Source organism: Ambystoma mexicanum, chromosome 2q (assembly GCF_040938575.1).
Source record: "Ambystoma mexicanum isolate Mex_15411 chromosome 2q, UKY_AmexF1_1, whole genome shotgun sequence".
NCBI lineage: Eukaryota > Metazoa > Chordata > Amphibia > Caudata > Ambystomatidae > Ambystoma > Ambystoma mexicanum.
The window spans coordinates 1,367,830,142-1,367,855,888 of record NC_090924.1 but is presented as its reverse complement, the minus strand read 5'-3'; the positions used below and the strand labels follow the sequence as shown (position 1 = coordinate 1,367,855,888).

The 25,747-nt window shown below is 46.7% G+C and overlaps 1 protein-coding gene across 2 annotated transcripts in view; it reads right to left on the bottom strand.

Annotated features, from left to right (window-relative positions):
* Positions 1-25,747, bottom strand: part of TOP2B (DNA topoisomerase II beta) — a 934,132-nt gene that overhangs the window by 180,105 nt on the left and 728,280 nt on the right. For both annotated transcript variants that reach the window (XM_069648849.1, XM_069648850.1), the window contains exons 24-25: positions 25,250-25,445; positions 15,163-15,254 (exon numbers count right to left, since the gene is read on the bottom strand). In XM_069648849.1, coding sequence (XP_069504950.1) covers positions 15,163-15,254; positions 25,250-25,445 — 288 coding nt within the window. The remainder of the gene's footprint in view (positions 1-15,162; positions 15,255-25,249; positions 25,446-25,747) is intronic.

Genomic DNA, 25,747 nt, shown 5'->3' with positions numbered 1-25,747 from the left:
GAAAGGCCCGGCCACGTGGTCGGCATCGCCGACTGGATCACCGTCCGTCCAAGCTCTGTTTGGAGGTCTTCGGCGGAGATCTGTAACAGCCGTCGAAATGAGGGACGGATAGGGTGATCTTAAGTATTTATATAAACTATTAAACCAAAGGTCGAAGGGACAATTGGCAATGTCTCTGAGGAGCTCCACTTAAGGCGACAGTATGCTGGGTGGAAAAAAACAATCTGAGGGACCTCGATGCGTGAGGGATTTTGGGTATACTAGACGTCACGTAGGGATAGTGTTACAGGCACGCCCATGTCAACGTCCCCTTTCGATTCTCGAAAGACAAGATGCAATACTCTGCGGTGACCACTGGATGTCGGACTATATGCACAGCATGTGATTCTAAGCAGATTAACAAGCATCAGCAAACTATAACAGATAACACAAAAGAATACTACAAATACAGTGTACTTGCAAATGGTCAGGAGACATCAGTCATTAGTGACACTGGGGCCAGCATCACCGTGGTAGAGGAACACTTCTTCAAACCTGAGGATGTTGCTAAGGCACCAAAAGGTCCCACTAAGCTTGCTGGAGGCCGTATCCAGATGGTTCCAATACTACCAGCTCTCATCCAGTCCAACACATGACTGGAAGAATACATGCTAGTGTACAAAGTGAGGTGTCTGGGAGAGTCCTGATGGGGAATGACTTAAAAACTCTTGGAGTTGTATCAAGCACCCCCAGGCCTCCCAGTAAAAGGAAGCGGGGGCAGGCAAGAAAGGCCAGAAAGCTCACTTTAAATGACACTCTCCGTGTGTTGCTACAAAAGAACCTATAACATCCAGTCCCCAGGAGAAGCCAACTCCTATTTCCAAGAATACAGAGACCAAGGGGAAACCTAAGGTCTCAGGAAACAAGAAGGATAGCACTCCTGTACATCTAAGCAGGACATCCCGAGAGGACAGTCCAAGGTCACACCTGTGACTACTGGTTTATAGTCATAATCCCGAATTTAGAAAGCCCGAAAAAAAAAATCTCGAATAAAAAAGGCCGAAAAAAAATTCGAATTTTGTACAGTGAACCTACTGAGTCTATCCCAGGGGACTACAGAAGACTCAGGAGATAAGACAACAGTTTATACAGTTAGCCCATGGAATTCCATTAGCTGGTCACTTAAGCTTTAAGAAGACCAAGGAAAGGCTTTCTCTATTTCTACTGGCCTAAGTTGGGGTATGATGTAGATGCATTCTGTAGAAACCGTCACACTTGTCAGACATCTGGAAAAGAGTGGAGCCAAGAATGTGTCACCCTTGGTGCCCCTCCCAGTGGTGGGAGTTCCTTTTGAGAGAGTAGGAATGAACATTGATGGCCCCCAAGATCCTCCAACCTCCGCGGGAAATCGATTTATATTGGTTGTAGTAGACCATGCTACTAGGTATCCTGAAGCTATACCCATGAGGACTGTTACTGCTCAGGCAGTTGCTAAGGCCCTACTTGGTATTTTTACCAGAGTAGGTTTTCCTAAGGAGGTTATCGCCGACAGGGGATCTAATTTTATGTCCCACTACATGCAGGCCATGTGGAAAAACTGGAGTAATTTACATGTTCTCAACTGCCTACCATCCCCAGACGAATTGATTGGTAGAGTGGATTAACCATACTATGAAGAGCATGATAGGTGCTTTAGAAGAACCCCTTCGAAGGAAGTGGGACCTTCTACTGCCATTCCTTCTCTTTTCTTATAGAGAGGTTCCTCAGGAAGGAATTGGATTTAGTCCTTTTGAGCTACTCTATGGTCATTCAGTTAGAGGTCCATTGGCCCTAATTAAGGAGGGGTTGGAGAGTGCTCCTTCCCCCAAGCCAGTGAGAGTCACTGACTATGTGTTAGGTCTCCGAAGCAGAAGGACACATGCCAGAAGCTTCTGGTAACTTGAAAGCAGGTCAGGCTCTGGTGAAGCATTGGCATGAACAGAAGGCCAACCTGGTTGAGTTTGCTCAAGACCAGCAAGTTCTAGTTATGGTACCTACAAGGCAGAGGGCCTCTCTGAACAAATGGACTGGACCCTTCAAGGTTGTGGTAAAAGTTGGAGAGGTCAATTATTTGGTGGACTTAGGCGCTCCTAAGGAGGCCCCCAGGGTATTTCACACCAACCGTCTAAAAGCCTATGTCTCAAGACCAGAAGTGGGAGCTGCTTCTAGCCTCTGCTCAGGAGGAGTAGAGTGAACCTCTACCTGATCTCCTCAGGGGAAAACCTTTAGATGGGAGGATAGGAGTTAATCTCTCTTCTAATCTGACACTGGAACAACAGGAGGAGTGTAAATCTCTGTTAAATCAATTTACCTCTATCACCAGGCTTGGCCCCTAGGGGCCAGCATGATATTCTCACTGGTGACCATTCACCTGTTAAAAGCAGAGGTTACAGGATGTCATACCATGTAAGAACCCACATAAAGGAAGACGTCAAGATACTTGATCTCAGGATAATAGAGCCATCTACAAGTCCTTTGTCTAGTCCAGTTGTGCTAGTACCAAAGGCATGATACAAGGAGTTGAGATTCTGTCTGGACTATAGAGCCCTAAATGCAGTCAAAGTCTGGTGGCTATCCTTTACCTAGGACAGATGAACTGGTGAACAAATTTAGATCAGCCAAGTACCTCAGTACATTTGATCTTACATCAGGCAATTGGCAAATCGCTCTGACAGACCATGCCAATGAGAAAACTGCATTGTCGACCCCAGCAGGCCTCTACCAGTTTGAGGTAATGCCTTTTGGATTGGAAAATGCACCTGCTACATTCCAAAGGATGGTTAATCAAGTTCTAATGGGATGTAGGACTTCTGCATGACATACTTGGATGACATTGTAGTGTTCAGCCCTACTTGGAAAGAACATGTTGACCACTTAAGATATGTATTGCAGGCTCTTGAGCAGGCCCATCTGACCATAAAGGCAAGTTAATGTCAAACTGGTCAGAGCAAAGTGGTCTACCTTGCACATGAGGTAGGAGGAGGTGAAATAAGGCCATTGCCTAGCAAAGTACAAGCTGTACAAGAATGGGCCACCCCTACTACTCAAACCCAAATGAGAGCCATTTTAGGTCTCTCTGGTTATTATAGGAACTTCTTAGAGAACTATGGTTCCATAGCTTCTGCCTTGAATGTGGTCTCCACACCCACATTTCCTAAAAAGGTCAGGTGGAATGAGGAGCGCACTAAGGCATTTGAAGGCCTTAAGAAAGCCCTTTGTAAAGCTCCAGTCTTAAGAGCTCCTGACTACAGCCACACCTCCTTTGTGCAGACAGAGGCTTCCAATACAGGTATAGGTGCAGTTCTGAGTCCGCTGGATGAGAAAGGTAGGGAACACCCAATCTGCTTCATCAGCAGAAAGCTGAAGGAACCTGAGACAAGGTGGGCAACCATAGAATGTGAGTGTTTTGCCATTGTGTGGTCTCTGAAGAAGTTTAGGCCATACTTTTATGATTCAGACAGACCACCAACCCTTGTGATGGTTAACGCAGATGAAGGGGGAAAATCCTACATTGTTAAGATGGTCAATCAGCCTACAGGGGTTTGATTTCACCATTGAACACAGGTCAGGGTGTAATCGCCAAAATGCTGATGGTCTCTCCAGAATGTATGACTGACTGGCGATTCATCCAGGGGTGGATTAAATCCTTCTGTCCCTTAGTCTGGGGTGGGGGGGGGGGCTTGGGTGGGGACTAGTGTTGGGAGAATTCTCAAAAATGTGCTAATTCCCTTCACCTTACAGACCCCCAGCAACTTTTGTGATTTTTTACGTGGAGAGCGTGTGACCCTTTTCTCCAACTCTCGCACGTGTTTTTAAATGTGTTTCACTCCTGTGTTTTCTTTGCTTATTGAGTTTTAGACAACTCGATAGGCATCTTTTCATGTGTGTCACAAAGCACCTTCAGTGCAGTGGCACAGAGAAAGCGGTTTAGGCTTTCCCAAGCTTTAAATACCCTCTCTGGGATAAACTATTGTTTCCCAGAGAAAGTAAAGTAAAATTGACTTTACTAGTCTTTAAATGCCTAGACCCAGCGCACACTATCTTACAATAGAGTGCTGGAGGGGTTACTTAGTATCCCCTGTGTCTAGTTACTCATGTAGCAGTCAAATGCTACCCTTTTCCTCTCAAAATGGCTGGTGGCAGTGGTTTCACAACGCACTACCATGATTTTTCCTGACTGCGAACACTGGTAGCGTTAAATCGCAGAAGCCATGTTTTTTCAAGATGGCGTCTGAGCCCCCTCTGTAAAAACAGGTCCCGGTCTTCTTTTTTCGCTGTTTCTTTGTGGAAAAGGTCCTTATAGAGTTTTGCTCTGGGCACAAAACCTAGTTTGGTTCCTTTGTTCATTTGTCTTTGGCGGGTTTCAGGACTGAAAACTGCCTCTGGCGCCAGAGTGTCTGGGGTGGGCAGGAAGTGAGGGAGGAGCCCGAAACTCCCTGTGTTTAACTCTCCTAGGAGACCCAAATGCGCTGTGTGGTGATTGGCTGGCTGACTGTCTGGCAAGGACAGCCACCCTGCTGGGTGAGTGACAGCTAGGCTGGAATGAATGGGAGAGAACTGAATAAAAGGCGAGTCTCTTGGCTTGGAAGGCAGAGTCGAACACTGGAACGAAAGAACCGAAGACAAGCTTGAAGAGGACGGCTGCTGCAACTCCTGGACCGTTGGTTTGCCCGGTGAAGCCCTGCTGCAGGTCTGAATCGCCAAGTTCATCTCGACAGAGAAGCCCCTACAAGGACGACTTCTCCCTTTGAGTTGGTGGGACCAATCAACTCGACACTAAGCCACCTGGATACCAATATCGGAGCTGGTTGTATTTTCCTCAGAGTGCTGCAGGAAAATCGAATAACCAGGGAGAGGTACCAGAATTGAAGATTTTCCAGTTTTTCGACCAGTCCCAGTGCAGGAGTCCCCCGAAGTCCTCCCTCTTGTTCCCACGACTCAGGCCCAGGAACAGCGAGATCTGCAGGAACTGCCAGGAACAGAAGTCATCAGCTGCATCTTTTTCATTTGTAAAGGTACTGTAAAACCAGACAGAGAACTTACGTCTCGCGGTGAAAGTGCTTGAAACTTTCCCAACACACAGGCCTAATCAGCTTGTGACCCAAAATATGATTCTTCTTGCTACAAACTATTCCTAATAACTTTTGCAGAGACTTTTCCATTTATCTACCAGAACTGCTTCATCCTATCCAAGACTTTAGCCTGTTGACTTTGGCCTAGCCTATTGAATTGATATTAATATTTTATTTCTATCGCGCTCGTACACAAGGGTTTCAGAGCGTGAAAAGGCAAGGGAGGTGAACAGGGGAGAACAAAACAGCGATCTTACTAGGCCCAGTGACATTGAGAACGCGCAAGTGCATGGAAGAGGGGCGGGGAAAAGTGCATGGAAGGGGGAAGAAGTGGAAAGTGCGAAGCAGAGGAGAAACAGATAAATAACAATAAATAAATAATAAAGGCAAGGAACAGTGGTAGTGCAGCCAGCAATTTGCCAGTGCTAGGTTTAAGGCAGCAGACAGGGAAGGTCTGATAAGTGCAGGAAGAAAAAGGGGGGCTGCGTGGGTACAGATACAGACCCCAATGCAAGGGGTGGCCCGGAGGCAGTGCAGGAGGGTGTCAGGGTGAGCAGATACCTGGGCCTGGAGGACAGAGGGTGGCCAGGTGCACGGTGCCAAGAGAGAACAGAACAGCAGGGGAGAGGGGGAGCGAAGGCAGAAGAAATCAGGAAGGTCTTGAGGTGCTTCCGGAACCGGAGATGGTTCTCCTCAAGTTTTAGAGTGGCAGGGAGGCTATTCTAGAGGGAGGGCCACAGCCGAAGAGAGATCTACCCCCAGCTTGTTTCTTTGAAAAACGACTGACCCTGAGGGAGTTGGAGGTACAGGAGCGAAGAGCTCGAGAGAGGAGGTATTTGCCGAGGCATAGCTGAACGTATTTTGGACCCAGGCCCCAGAAAGCCTTGTGAACAATGCAGAGGGGTATGGATTTAATCCTTGCATCCACTGGGAGCCAATGGAGAGATTTCAGAGCTGGAGAGATACCATCCCAGAGCATGAGGCCAAGGACAAGTCTTGCAGTCCTGTTCTGGAGTAGTTGCAGAGGGCGGAGAGTAGAGGCAGGTAGATTTAGAAAGAGGCTGTTACAATAGTCCAACCTAGAGAGAACCAGAGCTTGGTATACCATGAGCTTCTGGGGGAAGGAGAGGAAAGGCAGAGTACCTCTGAGGAGGTGCAGTAGGAAATTTGACTTTTTAGAGACCTCAGAGATGTGGGAGGAGAAGGAAAGGGTGGAGTCAAAGATGACCCTGAGGTTCTTAGCCTCGCAAGTGGGTGTAGGAGGAGGGCCAAGAGAGGCCGGCCAGAGAGTGAGGGGTAAGGCTGGTGAAGGTGTGCCGATGAGGAGGATCTCCGTCTTGCTGGCATTCAGACAAAGATCATTGGTGGCACACCAATCTTGAATTTGCAGTTAGGCAATCAGAACTGGGAGAGTAGGTGGCATATGGCAGCCTGAAAATGAGTTGAGTGACGTCAGCGTAGCACTGGAAATTCGAGTAGAAAGTGGCAATGCAGTGGGCGAGAGTTGCCAGGTATTGGTTGAAAAGCCAGGGCGTGACGTTAGACCTCTGGGGAACACCACAGGTAGAGAGGTAGATAGATGTAAGGAAGGACCCATGTTGGACCTGGGAGGGTCGATCTGAGAGGTCAGCCAGGCCAGAGCTTGATCAGTGATTCCCAGGTTTTCACAGCGACGGTGGAGCAGGATGGTATGGTTGACCGTGTTGAAGGCAGAAGAGAGATTGAGGAGGATGAGGACAGAGGGAATGTTAGAGTCAAGGTTGGAGAGCAGATCTTCACGGATGTTCAGGAGAGCAGTTTCTGTGCTTCTGGCAGCTCTGAAGCCAGACTATTGGTCATGGAGACATCAACAGAATTGGAATTAAGGTTAAGCTGAGAGATGGCCAACTTTTCCAGGAGTTTGCCCAGAAAGGGAGTAATGGAAATTGGGCGATAGTTGGCTGGACAAGAGGGATCCGCTGTGGGTTTCTTGAGGAGAGGATGCACAAGGGAGTGCTTAAGAGGGGAGGGGAAGGATCCTGAGGCAAAGGAGTGGTTGCAGAATTCGGCAAGGGCTGGAGCGAGGGTATCAATGTGGTCCTTGAGAGTTTTAGAGGAACAGGGATGAAACTGTTTTGACAAGGCTTTCATAGATCGGACTTGTCTACCGTCCTTGTCAGGGGAGAAAAGAGGAAAGGACAAGAAGGATGGTGGGGGGTGGCTAGAGGAGTGTCAGCAAGCACAGATGGAGAGGGGAAGAGGAGGGGTGGGGGTGGAGAGGGTGGACAGGATGTCCTGGGTTATTGAAATGAAGTGAGAGGCAAGGGCATTGCAAAGAGCCTGGGAGGCAACAGGAGGGGTAGAGACTGCAGCAGGGCTGGCCAGCTCCTTGCAGATTTGAAAGAGTTTGTCCGAGTTGTTAAATCCCGCAGAGACACGAGCTTGAATGTGGACTCTCTTCTTGGTGAGACCAGAGAGTCGCTATTGCCTTTGTAGCAGGCAACATGCCAGTTTGTCAGAGGATGAACAGGAAGTCCTCCATTTCCTCTCAGCTGCCCTACACTTACGTTTAAGTGTAGCTAGGTCAGAGTTATATCAGGAATTGCACTTGGCTTTGGACTTCAAACGGATCCTCATGACAGGGGCAAGAGCATCAAGCGTATCAGAAATTCAAGAGTAGAGCAGATACAGGGCTGTGTCAGGATGTCAGACAGCCAAAGGTGGATGGGGGGTTGTGGGGGGTGGGAAGAGGCGGCAAAAGCCTCAACTGACACACGCTTCATGGGCTGAATGTCTGAGAAGGTAGGTGGCAGTGTTGGGGTAGGCTTGGCGTGGGGGAAGAGAGAGGAGAGGAGAGAAGAGAAGAGGAGGGAGTGATCGCTCCAGGAGAGAGGAGTGGTCAGAGGGATGGAGAGGGGGAGGTCAGAGGAGATCAAGACATCGAGCGTGTGCCCTGCAGAGTGAGTCGGGCCAGAGGGGAGGATGGACAGGGAGAGGGAGTCGCAGAGGTCACGGAAGAGTACAGAGGAGGAGCAAGGAGAGTCTAAATGTATATTGAGGTTACCGAGGAGGAGGAGTTGAGTGGTAGAGGCCAGGAGGGAGCAGGAGAGGTCTGCCCACTCAGAGAGAAATGAAGTGATTTGACCAGGAGGCCGGTAGATGGTAACCACAGTAAGAGAATGGGTAGGCGAGAGAGAAAGCCTACAGACAAGGCATTCAAAAGAGGAGTAGTTCTGAGTGGGAATGATAGAGGCAGGAATCCACTCAGGAAAGATCAGGGCTACCCCCCCACCGGACCGGGAGGATCTGGGTGCTGAGAGGATCTTGTAGCCATCAGGGAGGAGAGTGTCAAAGCTTGTGACAGAGCTGGCCGTGAACAATGTCTCAGTAAGACCAATGACATCAAGGTCTAGTTCTTCAAGGAGGTGGCAGATGCAGGAGTGTTTGACAGCAGAGCGAGATTTGAGAGTGGCAATATGAAGAAGGTTGCCAGCCTTAAAGACCTTCCGGGGATGGGTACAGATCAGAGGTACGCCCTGCAGAGGAGAAAGAGAAAATTGAAATAACTCTCCTAGTGAACTCTAAATATTTGCACCGTCTAAGAATAACTATAACCTTTCATGTTCTAATAATCCTTGCCTTTACTCCTCTTGAAAAGTATTTCTGAAATAGTATTAAAGTATATTTTTGTGTGATATATAATTGCTCCTTCTTATGAATGTTTTATAACTGACAGATAGTTAAATTATTAAGTATTTATCAAAGAAACCTTGAGTGTAAGAGTTTATTTGAACACTTGTGATTGTAGACCTCTGTGTAACATCATTACAGCTCACTTTCGCTCTTGACATAGGCCTGGCTGCTCAGCTCTGCTACCAAAAACTATGTAGTAAGACTTATACCAAACGTTGGTTTTGCTTACACCTATAGTCATAGTTGTGTGTAGTGGTCCTAAAGTGTACTGCATACAAACTTTGCCTAACAGCCACTGCACTGAAGGTGCTGTGGGACACAATATAAAATATGATGCCTATGGAGTTGGTCAGACTCCACAACCAAAAAAAACACAGTTAAAAAATCCCATTAAAAAACATGAGAGAGTGGGAAGAAAAAGCTTCTATTTTTGAGTGAATGTTACCTCTGTTTCTTTTTGGTTATGGAGTCTAACCAACTCCATATGCATCATCTTTTACAATTGTGTCACACAGCTCAGAGCAGTGAAACGGGGGAAGTCTTTCAGATTTCCCAAGGTTTAAATATCTTCTCTGGGATCAACTACTTTTTCCTAGAAGAGTGGAGTGAAATTGACTCTACTTGGCCCTTTGAATTCCTAGACCCAGCACAACCTATCTTCCTATAAAGTGCTGAAGGGGTTACCTAGTATCCCCTTTGTCTAGATTGTAACAGTCAAATGTTACCCTTTCCTCTCAGAAAGGCTGATGGCAGTGGTTTTACAACAAACTACCATGATTTACCCCAGCCAGGGAACTGTTCGCAGCTCCGTTAACGTTAAATCGCGGGAGCCATATTTTTCAAGATGGCGCCCAGCCATCGTTGCTAAAATGGTTCCCGGTCTTTTTTTTCCCCAACATGTCTTTGTGGAAAGGTCCTTCTAGAGTTTTTCTCTGCGCGCCAAACCAGGTTTTGTCTCTTTGTTCATTTGCCTTTGGCAGGCTTCAGGAGTGAAACCCACCTCTGGCTCCACCTCTGGCTCCAGAGTGTCTGGGGTAGGCAGTAAGTGAGGGAGGTGCCCGAAACTCCCTGTGCTTAGTCTGCTAGGAGAACCAAACGCACTCTGACGATTGGCTGGCTGACTGTCCGGCAAGGACATCCACCCTGCTGGATGAGTGGCAGATAGGCTGGAATGAATGGGAGGGAACTGAATAAAAGGCGAGTCTCTTGGCATGGAAGGCAGAGTCGTCCACTGGACGAAGAAACCGAAAGAGAGCTTGAAGAGGACGACTGCTGCAACTCCTGGACCATTGGTTTTCCCAGTGAAGCCCTGCTGCAGGTCCGAATCGCCAAGTTCACAGCGACAGAGAAGCCCTGCAAGGACGACTTCTCCCTTTGAGTTGGTTGGACCAATCAACTCCCAAGTAAGACACCTGGACACCCATCTCGGAGCTGGATGGATTTTCTCACAGTTGCTGCAGGAAACCGTAGAGCCAGGGAGAGGGACACCAGATTGTGTGTGTTGCTTGTAAGCGGACCTAAAGCGTTTGGAAGATCCTCTGGACTCCTACGAAGCAGGATTGTCCAAGCCTGACCGCCCCTCAGATGGGAGGAAAGTCCACCTTGACAGCCAGGAACCGTGCTTATTGATATTTGCTATACCGCAAGGAGCTGAAACGCGAAACAGCCACTGAAAGTAAAGTTTGCTGGTTGCCAGCTTTGAGGGTGCCAGTACAGTGCAGCAGTCCCCCGACGTCCACCCTCTTATCCCCACGACTGAGGCCCAGGAACAGTGAGATCTGCAGAGCTGTACAGGAACAGATGTCTTCAGCTGCATCTTTTTCTGCTTTACTAAAGGTACTGTAAAAACCAGCTTAAGAGAACTTAACTCTTACTGTGGAAGTGCTTGTAACTTCTGCAACTCACAAGTATTATCAAATTGTGTCCCTACATTTGATTTTTCTTTTCACAAAAGATTCCTAAGAACTTGTCCCATTTACTTACCTGAAGTGCTGCATCCTATACAAAGACTTTGGCCTATTGACTTTGGCTTATTTGAATAGAATGACCCTTCTAAGTACTATCTGAAAGTATTTGCCCTCCTTATGAATATTTGTAAATTCTTGTGTTCTAATAATCCTTGCCTTTTACTTACTTTTTAAAGAGTATTCTGAATGCCAACAGTAAGGTATTAATGTCCTGAGCACCGTTGTTACTGAAGTTACTTGTGGGTGTAGGTTGTGTCTGTGGGTCATCCCAAAAGGGCCTCGTCTGATCCAGAACCTCAGTGTATAGTATTGAAGTATACTTGTGTGTTACTGTTTGATTGCTCCCTTCTGAAGAAGGCTTTATAACTGATACATTATTGTTTATGCAAGAAACCTTGAGTGTAAGAGTTTATTTAAATACCTGTAACTGAATCTTTGTGTAACTCCACTACAGCTCACATTTCCCCTCTTGAAAACAGCCTGGCTGCTCATCACGCTCCCAAAACTGTTTAGTACAAGCTTATACCAAAGGTTGGGTTGCCTATACAGGTAGCCATAGTTATTTGTAGTGTTCCCAGAGGGTACTACATCCCCCGCTTTTTTAATTCTTTTTTAACTTCGCTTTTATCAATGTTTAATTTTTAACGTTGTAGTACCAACTATATCACATCTACAGAGCTCCACTCCCCTTGGGGGCCTGAAGGCATCAGCTAAATCCAACTTCTGCAAAACGTCTTACCTGCACAACCCTGGCATTAAACATATCTTTGTGGTTGTCAATGTATTTGAGACGTAGACCTGGGATGTGTTTTTGGTCTTAGAAAAGAAAGAGAAAAACAAATGTTCTATGTATTATTCACATGATATTGGCATACATGGACCTTGTTGCACAGTAGTTAGATAGGGTGATTGGTACAGGACAAGGACCGTACATGTATGAATTATATTGACTCATACCCATTGCCAATCTCGTGTTTGTAAAATCCCACTTTAATCTATTCACGGCAAACAAGATTTGCTTCTTTGGTTTTTCACATTTGGTTGACTAATATGTACAAATTGTATTGATTATATCATTAATCGGTCAATAAGCAATATTAGGTTTGGATCATAGGGTCCAAGTGAGGATTTTCGGTCTTTGATACACTTGAGATACATTAAAAAAAGTGTTTGTTTCATTTGCACAATTTAAAATAAATAGTCATACATACATATTTTGTATGCATCTTAAATTGTAGGACCGATGGGCCTACTGAATAAATGATCTACTTTTTATATTCATGTGTGTGCCTTCCAACACATTGATTCAAAATGTATTTAATCATGCCCAGGTCTCATTAAGGGCCTGGTGGTACAGAATAATAAACTGAAGTGGCTCATTCAGGGGACTCCCCCCTTTGTGTATTTCCGGTGTGGGCTCCCCATCCTTCTAGGGAAGCGTCCGCTGTGACCGTCTCCTGATGCGGTTTGGAAATCCGCGCCTCCGGCAGATGCGAGCGCGCGCCCCACCACCTTATCGCACAAAGGGTTCCCTCTTCGAGCGCGATCCTGTCTTGGAAGCTTCGCACATCCACAACCTGCGGAGTCGGATGAGGTATATGCATGACGACGACATGCCGAGCAGAGAGTTGATGGCCCTCACTATGGCGATCTTCAGTGCTAACAGTCCCTGTACCTTGCCCAGGTCTGCTGCTATCCTCTCTTCCGACGGTGACGCCAGGCATGACACTGTGTTGAGCCGGGATCCCAGGACCAGCGCGTCCTGCGATGGAGTCAAGCAGGACCTTGCTTAGTTCACTGAGAACCACAGATCCGTCAGTAGGCGGACGGTCGTCGCCATCTGGTCGACGGTGTCTCCTCTAGAACTTGCCCGGATGAGCCAGTCGTCCAAATAAGGGTAAACATGGATCCCTTGCAGTCGTAGATGGGCCGCCACCGTAGCCAGGCACTTGGTGAAGACTCTGGGTGGCGACTTCAGTCCGAACAGGAGGGCTTTCAATTGGTAATGCTTCCCCTGAACGACAAAGCACAGAAACCTGCAGTGTCCTTTGTGATTGGGGATGTGTTAGGGAGAATTCTCAGAAATGTGCCAATTCCTCTCTACCTTAGAGATCCCCAGCTCTTTTGCTGGACTCTAGGACTTTAATTTTTTACCTGGAGAGAGTGAGACCCTTTTGTCCCACTCTCGCATGTATTTTAATGTGATTTTGAACTCTGTTTCTTTTGGTTGTGGAGTCTGCCAAACTCCATAAGCATCATCTTTTTACATTGTGTCACACAGTACTTTCGGTGCAGTGGCACAGGGAAGTCTTTTAGATTTCCCAAGGTTTATGTACCTTCACTTGGATAAACTACTGTTCCAAGAGCAGTGGATTAGAATTGACTTCACTTACATTATAACTTTTTAGACCCAGCACACACTAGCTTACAATAGGGTGCTGGAGGGATAACTTAGTATCCCCTTTGTCTAGCTTCTCATGTAACATTTTTCATGTTACCCTTTACTCAATGAATGGCTGGTGGCAGTGGTTTACTTTCAGCTACCGTGGTGTGCTCTTACTGCAGTCTTCTTTTTTCGCCATTTCTTTGTGGAAAGATCCTTCTTAAAATGTAATGTTTGGTCTTCTGCTTGGACGTCTCAGGGCCGCCTTTAGCTTACACGGGTGATCCGACTTCCGCTTGGATGAAGATCCAGAGCGCTGAATGGAGACCGATGCAGCTGGGGAAGTTGAACACGCCCTGTCCATCGCAGAGCCCGTCGCAGCGGCTCTCCCGACGGTAGCGGACACACAGTGCTTGACCTTTTGTTGGACCCCCACAGGAGGGGCACCCTCAAAAGGACTTAGAAGCCCGCTCAGCTTTCCCAGATCCGGGAGAGGCATGCCCCTTGGAACTATTCGGCGCAGAGGCCTAGGCCTGCAGCCACTCTACCAGCCGTTTACGCCGGTCTCTGGAAACGCGCGTTGAAGGGTCACAGCAAAACGCACAATCCTCCTTATGGGTTGGGTGCAGGCACTGGGAATGTGTGTCGTCCATGTACACATTCCGCAAACGCCAGCCGGAGCAAAGCTTGAAAAGGGAAGGGGTATCCTTTGTGTCCGACATGCTCCACGCGGTGTAGGCCTGAAGACTCTTCTGGAACCCTCCATGGAGAAATTCTACGAAATCCACCCTTGAGGGGCGCTGAATAATCTGAAAATGGGTCCCCATTAATCGGATGGATGCCCGATGGAGCACAAGGGCTCGATTGACCGAAAAAAAAGTAAAACTCTTCCAAAAAGCGAACAATCACAGTAAATGCTCAAGCTAAGCAAGAGGACTCCCAATACATGAACGTGCGTTAAAAATTTGAAGATGGCTGCCAGAGGAGGGGCTTAGGTATAGGGCAGTCATTGGCTGGGACAGTATGACCCGGTGCTCAGTGATTGGTTTTTATGAGAAAGACAGTTCAGAAATGAAACTGATTTTTTCTTTTACAGAGGATTCCCAGCCTGACGACGGGGAATATTCACGAGCATGTGAATCCATGCCAGACCCCATGCTGGAGAAATAAAGAATTATTTAATCAAGAAACCTTGAGTGCAAGCGTTATTTGGATATTTGTGACCGATCTATGTTGCAACCCTACAGCTCATATTGACCCCTCTTGAGATCAGCCTGGCTGCTCAGTCGCTCTACCAACTTGTGTACTACATTGGGTTAAGTATTGCCAAGAGAACAAGGCTGGCATCCCATGGGGTACTGCATACAATCTTGCCTAACACCCAGCATATGCCTAAATGTTATAGGGAACTAGAACTTCAAGCATACACTATACAGAGACATATAAAAGGTCACCCATAAAAAGAGTAAAGGACTAGGTGAGAAAGATTCCCCTTCACCCAGGGACAAGATCAAATAGTTACCTAGTTCAGGCAAAAAGTTCTGGTTCGACTCTGGTCAGGAAGAGTTATCATTGATGTGAAAATCTTACCTAACACTCCATAAAACAGTAACAAATAGAGAAAAATAATGAGTAAGTGGCAAAAAGTTCCACTCAGGAGTTTAAAATCAAAAAGTCTACAGTCCAGCAAGAGTGCTGGGGGCCTGTAAGGGTAAAGGGAATTAGCACTGAAACTTCTCTCTAACACAGGGTTATTCAAGTTTTCATGCATCAACACAACCAAGTTATCTTGCATTTTCCCTCTCTCCTACTAAATTAACCCATTCCCCTCTTTCAGATCATCCAGAGCAACTGGAGATCATGCAAATGATGGTGCTCAGCATATGCCACTGAACATAAAGCGCTATCCTGGTGATGCAAAGAGGTTCAATTATGTTTTGTAAAATGATTCGCCCTGGTTCGAATAATTATGATCTGTTAATAGCATCCTGTTAAAATGTCCTGGTTCACACACAATAATTAGCTTGCACAGAAACTTTAAACATCTTACCTTTTCCTGTGCTTCTTTCCAAGCTTTAACAGGGTCCGATTCAAATCCTTTCTGCACCAACATTTGAATCAAATCCCTCTTTGATTTGTTCTCTAAAAGAAAGAAAAAACATTATTTAAGGTGATTATAAGTACACCTTTCCTATGTACAGGACTATCCTGCAGATTCATACCCTCATACTAAAAGATATTTGTCAAGAGCTAAAGATTGAGTTACAACACTATAAAAAATACCCAACAATAATTCTTCTGAGAGAATTAAGTATCAAAAGCATGGACGCCAGAAGGTTAGAATGAACATATTACTTGCTGTAGTACCCAGAATTTGCTTAAGCCCATTTTAAGTTATTCACCTTGGATGTCCAATCGCAGAGGTGGGACAGCAGAAGCACAGAAGAACAAAGGCTGCATTCTACAGGCGCCATACCTAGTCTTTATTACTGTTCAGATAGATTTTCAGAATCAGCCCAGTGGACAGATTGTGAGAGACCGCTGTTAGGGAGAATTCTCAGAAATGTGCTAATTCCCTTGTACCTTAGAGACCCGGCTCTTTTGATGCACTTAAGGACTTTTTAATTTCTAACCTGGAGAGAGTGAGACCTTTTTCCCACTCTCACATGTATTTTTCTGTGATTTGGACTCCGTTTCTCTTGACTTTGGTGTCTGACAAACTCCATAGGCATCGGCATCAGCATCAGCTTTACATTGCATTGCACCTTCAGTGCAGTGGCACAGGGACGTATCTTAGATTTACCAAAGGTAAAAATACCTTTTCTTGTTGAAACTATGGTTTACAAGAGCAGTGAAGTGAAATTAACTTTACTTACATTTTGTAACTTTCTAGACCCAGAACAGACTATCCTAAAATAGGGTGCTGGACGGGTTACTTAGTATCACCTTTGTCTAGTTTCTCATGTAACATTTTTATGTTATCCTTTCTACAATTAATTGCTGGTGGCAGTGGTTTACTTTTTCCAACCATTGTGTTTTTACAGCGGGCTGCAATTGCAGCTGCAGTAAGATACCTATGGGTGCTCATTTTGTCAAAATGGCCCCAGATTTATACTCTGCGTGCCAAACCAGGTTTAGTCCCTTTGTTAGAGTTGTCTTTGGCGGGATTCACGAGTGAAGCCTGCCTCTGGCTCCAGCGGGCCTAGCAGGGCAGGAAGCGAGGGAGGTGCCAAAAAACTCCCTGTGCTTAGTCTCTTTGGTTACAGGAATGCACCCAGGGGTGATTGGCTGGAGGGCTGTCCTTGGAGGGCTATCCTTGGAGGACAGCCAACCTGTGACAGCTAGGCTCTGAATTAATGGGAAAAACCTGCATAAAAGGCAAGGCTTTTTGCTTGGAAGGCAGAGTTGACCACTGGACGAAGGAATCTGAAGAAGAACTTGAGATGACTGCTGTAACCTCTGGACCGTTGCTTTGCCCGGTGAAGCACTGCTGCAGTGCTGAAACTCTGAATTCGCCTACACGAGAGAAGACCTGCAAAGGACGACTTCTCCCCTTGGGTTGGTTGGACCAAGTTGAGCTAATTTGGAAATCCTCTCGGAGGTGGCTGTACTTCCATTGCTGCTGCAGGAACCGAAGTGCCAGGGAGAGGAACACCAGAATTGAGTGAGTGTCTTTAAGTCAGACCCGAGTTAAGGGAAGATCCTCTGGACTCCCAGGAAGCAGGACTGACCACGCCTGAGCTACCTCAGAGTTCTGGACCCCAGATGCAAGAAAAGTCCATAGTGGTATCCGAGAACTGGGGTGGTGCCATTTGTGAGCCACGAGGAGCTGAAACCGCAAAGTGCTGATCTGACGTTTGCCCATTGCTGCCACCGACTTTCAATTCATAGTGCAGGAGTCCCCAGACGTCCTTCCTCTTGTCCCCACGACTGAGGCCCAGGAACAACATGATCTGCAGACCTACACAGGAACAGAAGCCAACTGGAACCAATTTCTTTTAACTAAAGGTACTTAACTCTTGTCGTGTAGCCTTGATAGTTTTCAGTTGAGACTGGTCTTGGTTGCTTTGGAAGAGTTGCTTGCAGCTTTGCCCCTCCCAATCCTCCCAGCTTGAGACCCTACAGTGATTCTATTGTTCTACACAGGCTTCTAAAACATTGTGCAAGACTTTTACTTACCTGCAAGAAGTGCTTCAGTTCACCTAGACTTTTGCTTAATTGACATTGGCTGGCCAGGCTCCCTGAAAGACACTTCTTAACTCTGACTTTGTGCTTTACCTTTCCTCCAGGAAAGGGTTAATTTACTTTGTATTGGGGGTTCAAAAGTACTTAAATGCTTCAGAATATTTGTTTGACCTTTGTTTTATTCCAAGCCCTTTTCTTTGACACCAAACTCTGTATTGCTCTAAATCTACTAGTGATATATTAATGTCCAGTGTCTCACTTATTTAAGTCACCTCAGGGTGTAAGAAGAATCAGTTTGTCATCCCAAATGGGTACTTACTGATTAGAGAAACTAAGTGTGTATTTTGAAGTTAAAGTGGTTTGAGAGCTTGTTAGGACTGTGGGTCTTGCGCTAGTGTGTGCGTTGCTATCTTCTTTACGTTGCTTGCCGCCAGTCAGGTGGATCTCAGAGGGACCAAGCTCCTAAGGTCCCAATGTTTGCAATGGTTGTTCTGGGTAACTGAGATTCAAAAACTTGAAATTAGGCCCTGGACAGTGGTTCCTTAGTATCCAATGAGTATCAATTTCCACACACGTTCGGTGTTTGCAACATTTGTTGATTTATTTTTGCTTCAGTAATTCACACATTGGTCGTCACTCTTGTGACCAACATATTCATTGCTAAAAATCTTCATATGTGGTACAGAGTATGTGGTATACTTTTGAGGTCTTTCTGAAGGCTGCATATTAGTGACAGGGTACACGCTGAGTGGTGATAGAGGAACATTCATAATTATTACATTAAAGCCCATAATTGGTTGTCAGTATTTGACAGCGAGACCATAGTTGTCAAGTTCATAAACAATGTTAATAGTCCCTTGACATTTGTCAGGTGTGACATATTCACATATTAGCAATGCATTTATGTGCAAGTCAAGGTCAATTCAGAGTTTCAGCACAGCAGCAGGGCTTCACCGGGCAAACAAACGGTCCTGAAGTTGCAGCAGGCGTCTCTTCCAAGTTCTTCGGATTCCTTCGTCCAGTGGTGGACTCTGTCTTCCAAGCCAAAAGCCTTGCCTTTTATGCAGGTTTCTCCTATTCATTCCAGCCGAGCTGTCTGTCACCCAGCAGGGTGGCTGTCCTTGCCGGACAGTCAGCCTGCCAATCACTACAGAGTACATTTGCGTCTTCTAGGGGACTAAGCACAGGGAGCTTCGGGCACCTCCCTCACTTCCTGCCTACCCCAGACACCCTGGAGCCAGAGGAAGGCTTCACTCATGAAACCCGCCAAAGGCAAAGTGAACAATGGGACCAAACCTGGTTTGAGGCACAGAGTAAATCTCCAGAAGGACCTTTCCATAAAGAAATGGTGATAAAAGAAGACCGTGGCCAATTTGAAAAAATGGCACCCTTGGGTGCTTTACCGCGGTAAATGCACACCACGGTAGAAAATGAAACCACTGCCACCAGCCATTCAGTGAGAAAAGGGCAACATAAAAATGTTACATGAGCAGCTAGACAAAGGGGATATTAGTTAACCCTTCCAGCACCCTATTGTAAGATAGTGTGTGCTGGGTCCAGACAGATACAAACGTAAGTAAAGTCAATTTCACTTTACTGCTCTTGGAAATATTAGTTTATCCCAGAGAAGGTATTTAAACCTTTGGGAAATCTGAAAGAATTCTCTGTGCCAATGCACTGAAGGTGCTGTGCGACACAATATAAAAGATGATGCCTATGGAGTTTGTCAGACTCCACAACCAAAAGAAACAGTTCAAAATCACATTATAATACGAGAGAGTGGGGGGAAAAAGGGGTCAGCATACAATCTTGCCTAACAGTCCGAGTACCAGATCTGCCTCGCCCATGCTGGTGTGACGAGGATCATCCGGCAACGGTACCATCTGAGTTGATTGATGACTCAAAGAAGCAACGGCAACAACGCATACAGAAACAAGCCTTGCCAAGGGAATGAGAATTTGTCCTTCATGCTCCCCGGCTGGGGGAACCTGCTGGCGAAACTCCGGCACTTGGTGTTCATCGCCGTCGCAAACATATCGATCTGGGGACTGCCCCATCTGAGGAAAAGGATGTCCACCTGCTCCTGCCGAAACTCCGACTCGTGGCAAGAGTACCTTCTGAGCGAGTTGGCTACAGTGTTCTTTACTCCTGCCAGGTGAAACGGGTGAAACGAGACGAGGAACATCCCCAGTGCAATAGGTTCTGTGCCTCTTTGGAGAGCGCTGGGGATTTGTTGCCCCCCGGTTCCCGGATGTAAAACATTGTGGTGGGTTTGTGTGTGACAAACCGCACCACCTTGCCCTTGAGAGACGGAAGGAATGATTTGAGGGCCCAAAATACCGCCCGCAGCTCCAAAACGATGTGCAACGTCTTCTCCTCCAGCAGCCCCAGACCTCCGACTTGAAGACTTCCGGTGTGGGCTATCCATCCTTCCAGGAAAGCGTCCGTCGTGACCGTCTCCTGGTGCGGTGTGGCCTGGAAATCTGCACCTCCGGTCAGATGAGAGCGCACACCCCACCACCCTTCCACTCGAGGGAAACCCTTGTCGAGCACGATCCTGTCCTGGAAACATTCCGGACACCTTGATCCAACGGGCTTCGAGGAACTCCTGCAGCAAGCTCAACCGTAACCTGCAGTCGCATGACATAATGCCGAGCAGACATGATGGCCCTCACTGTGGCGATCTTCAGTGCTAACAGCCGCTGCACCTCGCCCAGGATGGCCGCTAACCTCTCTTCCGATGGTGACGCCAGGCATGACACTGTGGTGAGCCGGGATCCCAGGAATAGCGCATCCTGCGATGGAGTCAAGCAGGACTTTGCATAGTTTACAGAGAACCCCAGATTTGTCAGTAGGCAAACGGTCTTGGCTGTGTGGTCGACGGCGACGTCTCTTGATCTGGCCCGGATGAGCCAGTCGTCCAAGTAAGGGTAGACATGGACCCCTTGCAGTCGTAGATGGGCTGCCACCAGCGCCAGGCACTTGGTGAAGACTCTGGGAGCCGACTTCAGTCCAAACGGGAGGGCTTTGAATTGGTAATGCTTCCCCTGAACGATGAAGCGCAGAAACATGCAGTGTGCTTTGTGAATGGGGATGTGGAAGTACGCATCCTCCAGTTCCAACAACCACAAAGTCTCCCTCTTCCAGCTGCCCGAGCACGTGTTGAAGAGTGACCATTCAGAACTGCATGTATGTATTTGTTCAGTCGTCGCAGGTCGAGACTGGGCCTCCAGCCCCCGGGTCTTCTTCCGCACAAGGAAGTACCTTGAGTACACTCTGGTGCGCTTTGAACTAGCTCTATCGCCTCTTTCTTTAACATGGCCCGAACCTCAAGCAGTAGCTGAGGGAAATGGTTTTCCTGCCAGGCCACCAGTGGTATTCGGGGACATTTTTGTTGGAACTCGAGCGTGTGTACCTGGGCGAAAGCATACAGCACCCAACGGTCGGTGGAGATGGTCTTCCTCGCGCTGACGAAGTTCGCCAGCCGGCCTCCCACAGGGGTGCATGGGTGGGGGCCCAACGTTCTGGCCGGTGCATTCTTGCTTTGAAGTCGACGGGCCGCCTAGCGGTCCCCGACGACAACCTCCTCCGAAGGCCTTGGAGCGGCCCCTGTTGGTTTCTTGTGCTGAGGAGCAGGAGGGTTGGTGGTAAGAGGAGCCCCTGCTGAAACCCTTCGAAGATCGATTAGATTGGAGTTGTGGCCTGCGAATCGCTGCACAAACGCTCACTGTGCCATTCCCCATCTTGGCAACAGGTGAGCGTGTGCACTCCTACCCCTTATCCCCCTTGGAACCATCATGGCGGCGCGCTGGGTTTCGTGAGCCTCGCGGGCTCCCCAGCAGTGCCGGAGCTTCCCCTGCCTTTGTCCCGCCTCCCTGTCCCTCCTCCCTTATCCTGGGCCAGACCTGGGCAGCCCTCTGCCTGGCAGCCCCTGCAGCTAAGGACCCCGAGGCAAAGGGCGGCTCCTGCATTGGCGGCTCCAAGATGTGCCTGCAGGTGTCCGCAGAGGAAGCCAGCAGCCAACAGACACCAACAAAACTATAAGTGTGGCATGGGTGGGGTGTAGAGCAACTCTACTCCAGAAAGCCATCACCACTCTACCTTACCTCTCCATAACGTAGAGTTCCATAGATTTACATCATGCATACTGAGAGAGATGTGTGACCACCAGCATAAATCCATTCTTGGTTGGACTGTAAATGTTGCATTGCATTACACACTAACATACTAGCCAATGCTAACTAGTGCTACACCTATAGAGAACGGTCAAGATTAGCCTGCGTCGCCTCTAGACGGGTTTAATAATGTTAGCATGTGCCACACTAAGATGGAATCCTTAACTTTAGCTTGCTTCACATCTAGGACAGGATTATGAATGTTAGCATGTACCACACTTAGATGAAACTGTGAATGATGACAAGTGCAACACCTGAATGGAATCATAATCACTAGCCTGCCTCACTTCTAGACGGAATATTGAAATTGGCAAGCGCCACCCTCCGATGGAATGGTGAATGATGGCAAGCATCACACCTAGACATAATGGCAGGGAAAGCCAGCCGAGCTGTCTGTCACCCAGCAGGGTGGCTGTCCTTGCCGGACAGTCAGCCTGCCAATCATCACAGAGTACATTTGCGTCTTCTAGGGGACTAAGCACAGGGAGTTTCGAGCACCTCCCACACTTCCTGCCTACCCCAGACACTCTGGAGCCAGAGGCGGTCTTCACACCTGAAGCCCACCAAAGGCAAATGAACAAAGACCAAACCTAGTTTGGCGCGCTGAGAAAAACTCTAGAAGGACCTTTCCAAAAAGAAATGACGAAAAAAGACTGGGACCTGTTTTTAGCAACAATGGCTGGGAGCCATCATGAAAAACATGGCTCCTGCGATTTAACATTAACAGAGCTACGAATAGTTCGCGGTCAGGAGAAATCATGGTAGTTCGTTGTAAAACCACTGCCACAAGCCATTCTGAGAGGAAAGGGTACCATTTGAATGCTACATGAGTATTTAGACACAGGGGATACTAAGTAACCCCTCAAGCACTCTATTGTAAGATAGGGTGTGCTGGGTCTAGGAATTTAAAAGACTAGTAAAGTCAATTTCACTTCACTTAATCTGGGAAACCATAGTTTATCCCAGAGAAGGTATTTAAACCTTGGGAAAGCCTGTAAAGGCTTCCCCGTGCCATTGCACTGAGGGTGCTGGTCGACAAATGAAAAGAGGATGCCTATGGAGTTGGTTAGACTCCATAATCAAGGAAAACAAAGAGGTAAAACATATCAAAATACATGAGAGCGTGGGAAAAAGGGTCACACTCTCCAGGTAAAAAAATCAAGTCGTCAAAATCCAGCAGTTGCTGGGGGGTCTCTAAGGTGAAGGGAATTAGCACATTTATGAAAATTCTCCCTAACAACCTTGCTGGGCTGCAATACACCAATACTCTGGGACCTTGAGCCATTGTGCGGTGTACAGTCTTCCAAATCTAGATGAAACAGTGGTGACATCCTTCTGGACCTCCAGAGATGTGAATGGAATCCGGAAAGTTCACTCACCAGAGTGTTGGACTTTACAATTAGAATACAACATGCGATATTCAGTCTTCTACTGTTAGGTAAGAATTGGTGCGTCACACTGTGTGAGACTACACAACACTTATCTGCTTGGTATTAGGTAACCCATCTTTTGGTATAGGTCTATACTACACAAGTTGGTAGTGTGACTGAGCATCCATACCTATCTCAAGAGGGGTAAATGTGAGCTGTAGAGCTGTACAATTGAAATTCGGAAATACAAGTATCCAAGGAACACTTACACTCAACGTGTGTTATAAATAGTAATTTTTTTCATTAACATCCATTTTTAAATAAGCATTCTTTAAAAAGGCAATTCATATAACAATGTAAATATACTTTAAAATTACTTTTCAGAACAAGTAATTGGATAATCTTTGGATATGCTTCTTACACAATTCCTACACCTAGAGGGGACTTCGATAAGGACAGTAATGGCATTTATAAAAGTTATACTTTGGCGATTCTGAGTTTGCAGAAAGGAAAGGTTTAGGAAGGAAAATGTTAAACAGGTTCTCAATGTATGTGAGGACATACATCTTCCAATGAAATCTAGACAAGCCTTTCCCAGTAGTAACAGTCTAAAACAAGTTACCACCTATGAGGGACAAACAATATCAAAGTCAATGGGCGAGAAAAGTCGGCAGGGAGCCAGGACAGCCAAAGTCAATTTGAAACAGTCTATGGAGCAGAGGCACTTCTTAGAATCAAAGTCTTGTACAAAGTTAGAGAGTTTGTCAAAAAATCACTTGTAGGGTCACAAGCTGCATCGGAGAGTTGGAATAAACTCTAAATGTAAGCCACTACAATTCCCAAAAGCACAGCTAAAAGACAATGAGGTAAGTACGCCATGTCTAAACAGTACCTCTGGTTTGAGGAAGAGTGGATCAGCTGGATTATGTCTAACTACAGCGGTGCAGACTGTGTTCCTGTGCCTCAGTCGTGGGGACAAGAGGGAGGACTCCTGCGGCAGCAATTTGGAGGTCGTCGGCAGCTACCGGCTCTTTTCAGACCAGCAACACTTCGCAGTTTCAGCACTGTCGCGGTTGGGCTTCCTTCACTCCTTGAGTCCCGTACTCGGGTCCTGCACTATGGTGAGGGGACTCGAGCTCTGGTCGTCCTGCTTCTGGAGGGTCCTTAGGAGACTCCTGGAGCTTCTAGCCGAATTTCAGACGTTGCACTTGACTACGGATTCCTCGACCCCTGGCACTTGGTTCTTGCAGCAATGAAGAAGTACAGCCAGTCAGGGAAGATGGTCCAGTGGAATTCGTCGGGGTTAGTTGGTCCCACTAACCCAAGGGGAGAAGTCGTCCCTTCCAGAGCTTCTCTGTCGAATTGAAAAAGGAGTTTCAGCACAGCAGCAGGGCTTCACCGGGCAACTTAAAGGTCCAAGAGAATGCAGCAAGCTTTGTTCGACCTTTCTTCATTGGGTATTTCTCCCACTGGTCGACTCCGCCTCTAGTCTCAAAACTAGAACTTCTAAAAAGGTTTCTCCCAATCACACAGCAGGGTGGCTGTCCTAAAAGGACAACCTAAAAGGACAGCCAGCCAATCAGGACTGGTTGCCTTCAGGCATTCCTAGAGACAAAGGACAGGGGAGTTCTGGGACCCTCCCTCACATCCTGTCCTTCCAGACACACTGCAGCCAGAGGCGGGTTTCAGGGCTGAAGCATGAGTGAGTGAGAAAAAAGATCCCACTTACTCCAGGGTTAGAAATGTAAAAGTCCTATGTCCAGCAAAAGAGCTGGGGGTTTCTAAGGTTGAAGGGAATTAGCACAGAAATTAGAATTCTCCCTAACATACACCAACCCAAGAGCCTTAATAAATAAGGATTTTCAAACAAACCCTTTTGAGTCTGTTTCTCTCTTGATACCATTTCTGTCTCGCATCTCCCAAAATTTGTCCACTAGATTCTAGAAATCCATCTTAATAGTATTTCAACTGCACTTATGTTTAGGGTGATGTGTGAAATTTTAACAATACAAGAAATTCACTAAAAGAGACATAGTACTGTTGGTCTTACCCACTGATAAGTTTCCAGATAAGAATGAGCCAAAAGACAAGGGAACTAAAGCAGAAGATTTTACTTCCTCCCAAAGTCAGGTAAAAAATCAAAGCAAAACAAAAAGAAAGGATATCCCATATAAGGAGAGCAGCAAAAAGAAAATCGTTCTCATCAGTCATCGCAAAGCAGAGTATTCTGGGAATCCTCCTACGGACAATCTTTCAGACTGAGAAGCACAGAGTCATGGTTAGTTTATGTGGCCAGCAGCCTTGATTTAAGTGTTTGTAAGCCCTAAAACACACACCCGTCAAATAAGAATGATCTATCAATGGAGAATACACAAACAGATTTAATAAGACCAAACCAAAAAATTACCTATTGTTATCTTTCCCTGTATCTTCTCCAGAATGAAACGGGCTTGATTGGACAGCTTTGCAGCTTCTGCACCAAGCATTCCCACCAGCCAATCCTTTCGAAGGGTGTAGTATTGCAATCGCAAGTCGAAGAACTCCTTCAGAATATCTTGCACGGTTTCATATTTTTTCAGACATCCCATGTGATCAAAAAGTACCTGCACAAGGCAAAGTTGGTTTAATTGGTTGTTTAAGGAACACTACTTCGAATGCATGAAATCTCACATTTATAAAAAGAAAGTGATGCTAGAAGAGTTACCAAATCCAAGTAAGATTGAATAACTAAGGCCAAAGTGCATTGTAAACATAGTTGACTTATTATAAACAGTATTACTTCGGAACCTACACCAAACTGGAAGTGGTTACTTTCAATATGACAACAACGCTTGTGATGGGCACACTCCTGAAAGTTATTCTCTTAAAATATTCCTAAGTGTTACTGGAGCCAGACATTATCAGT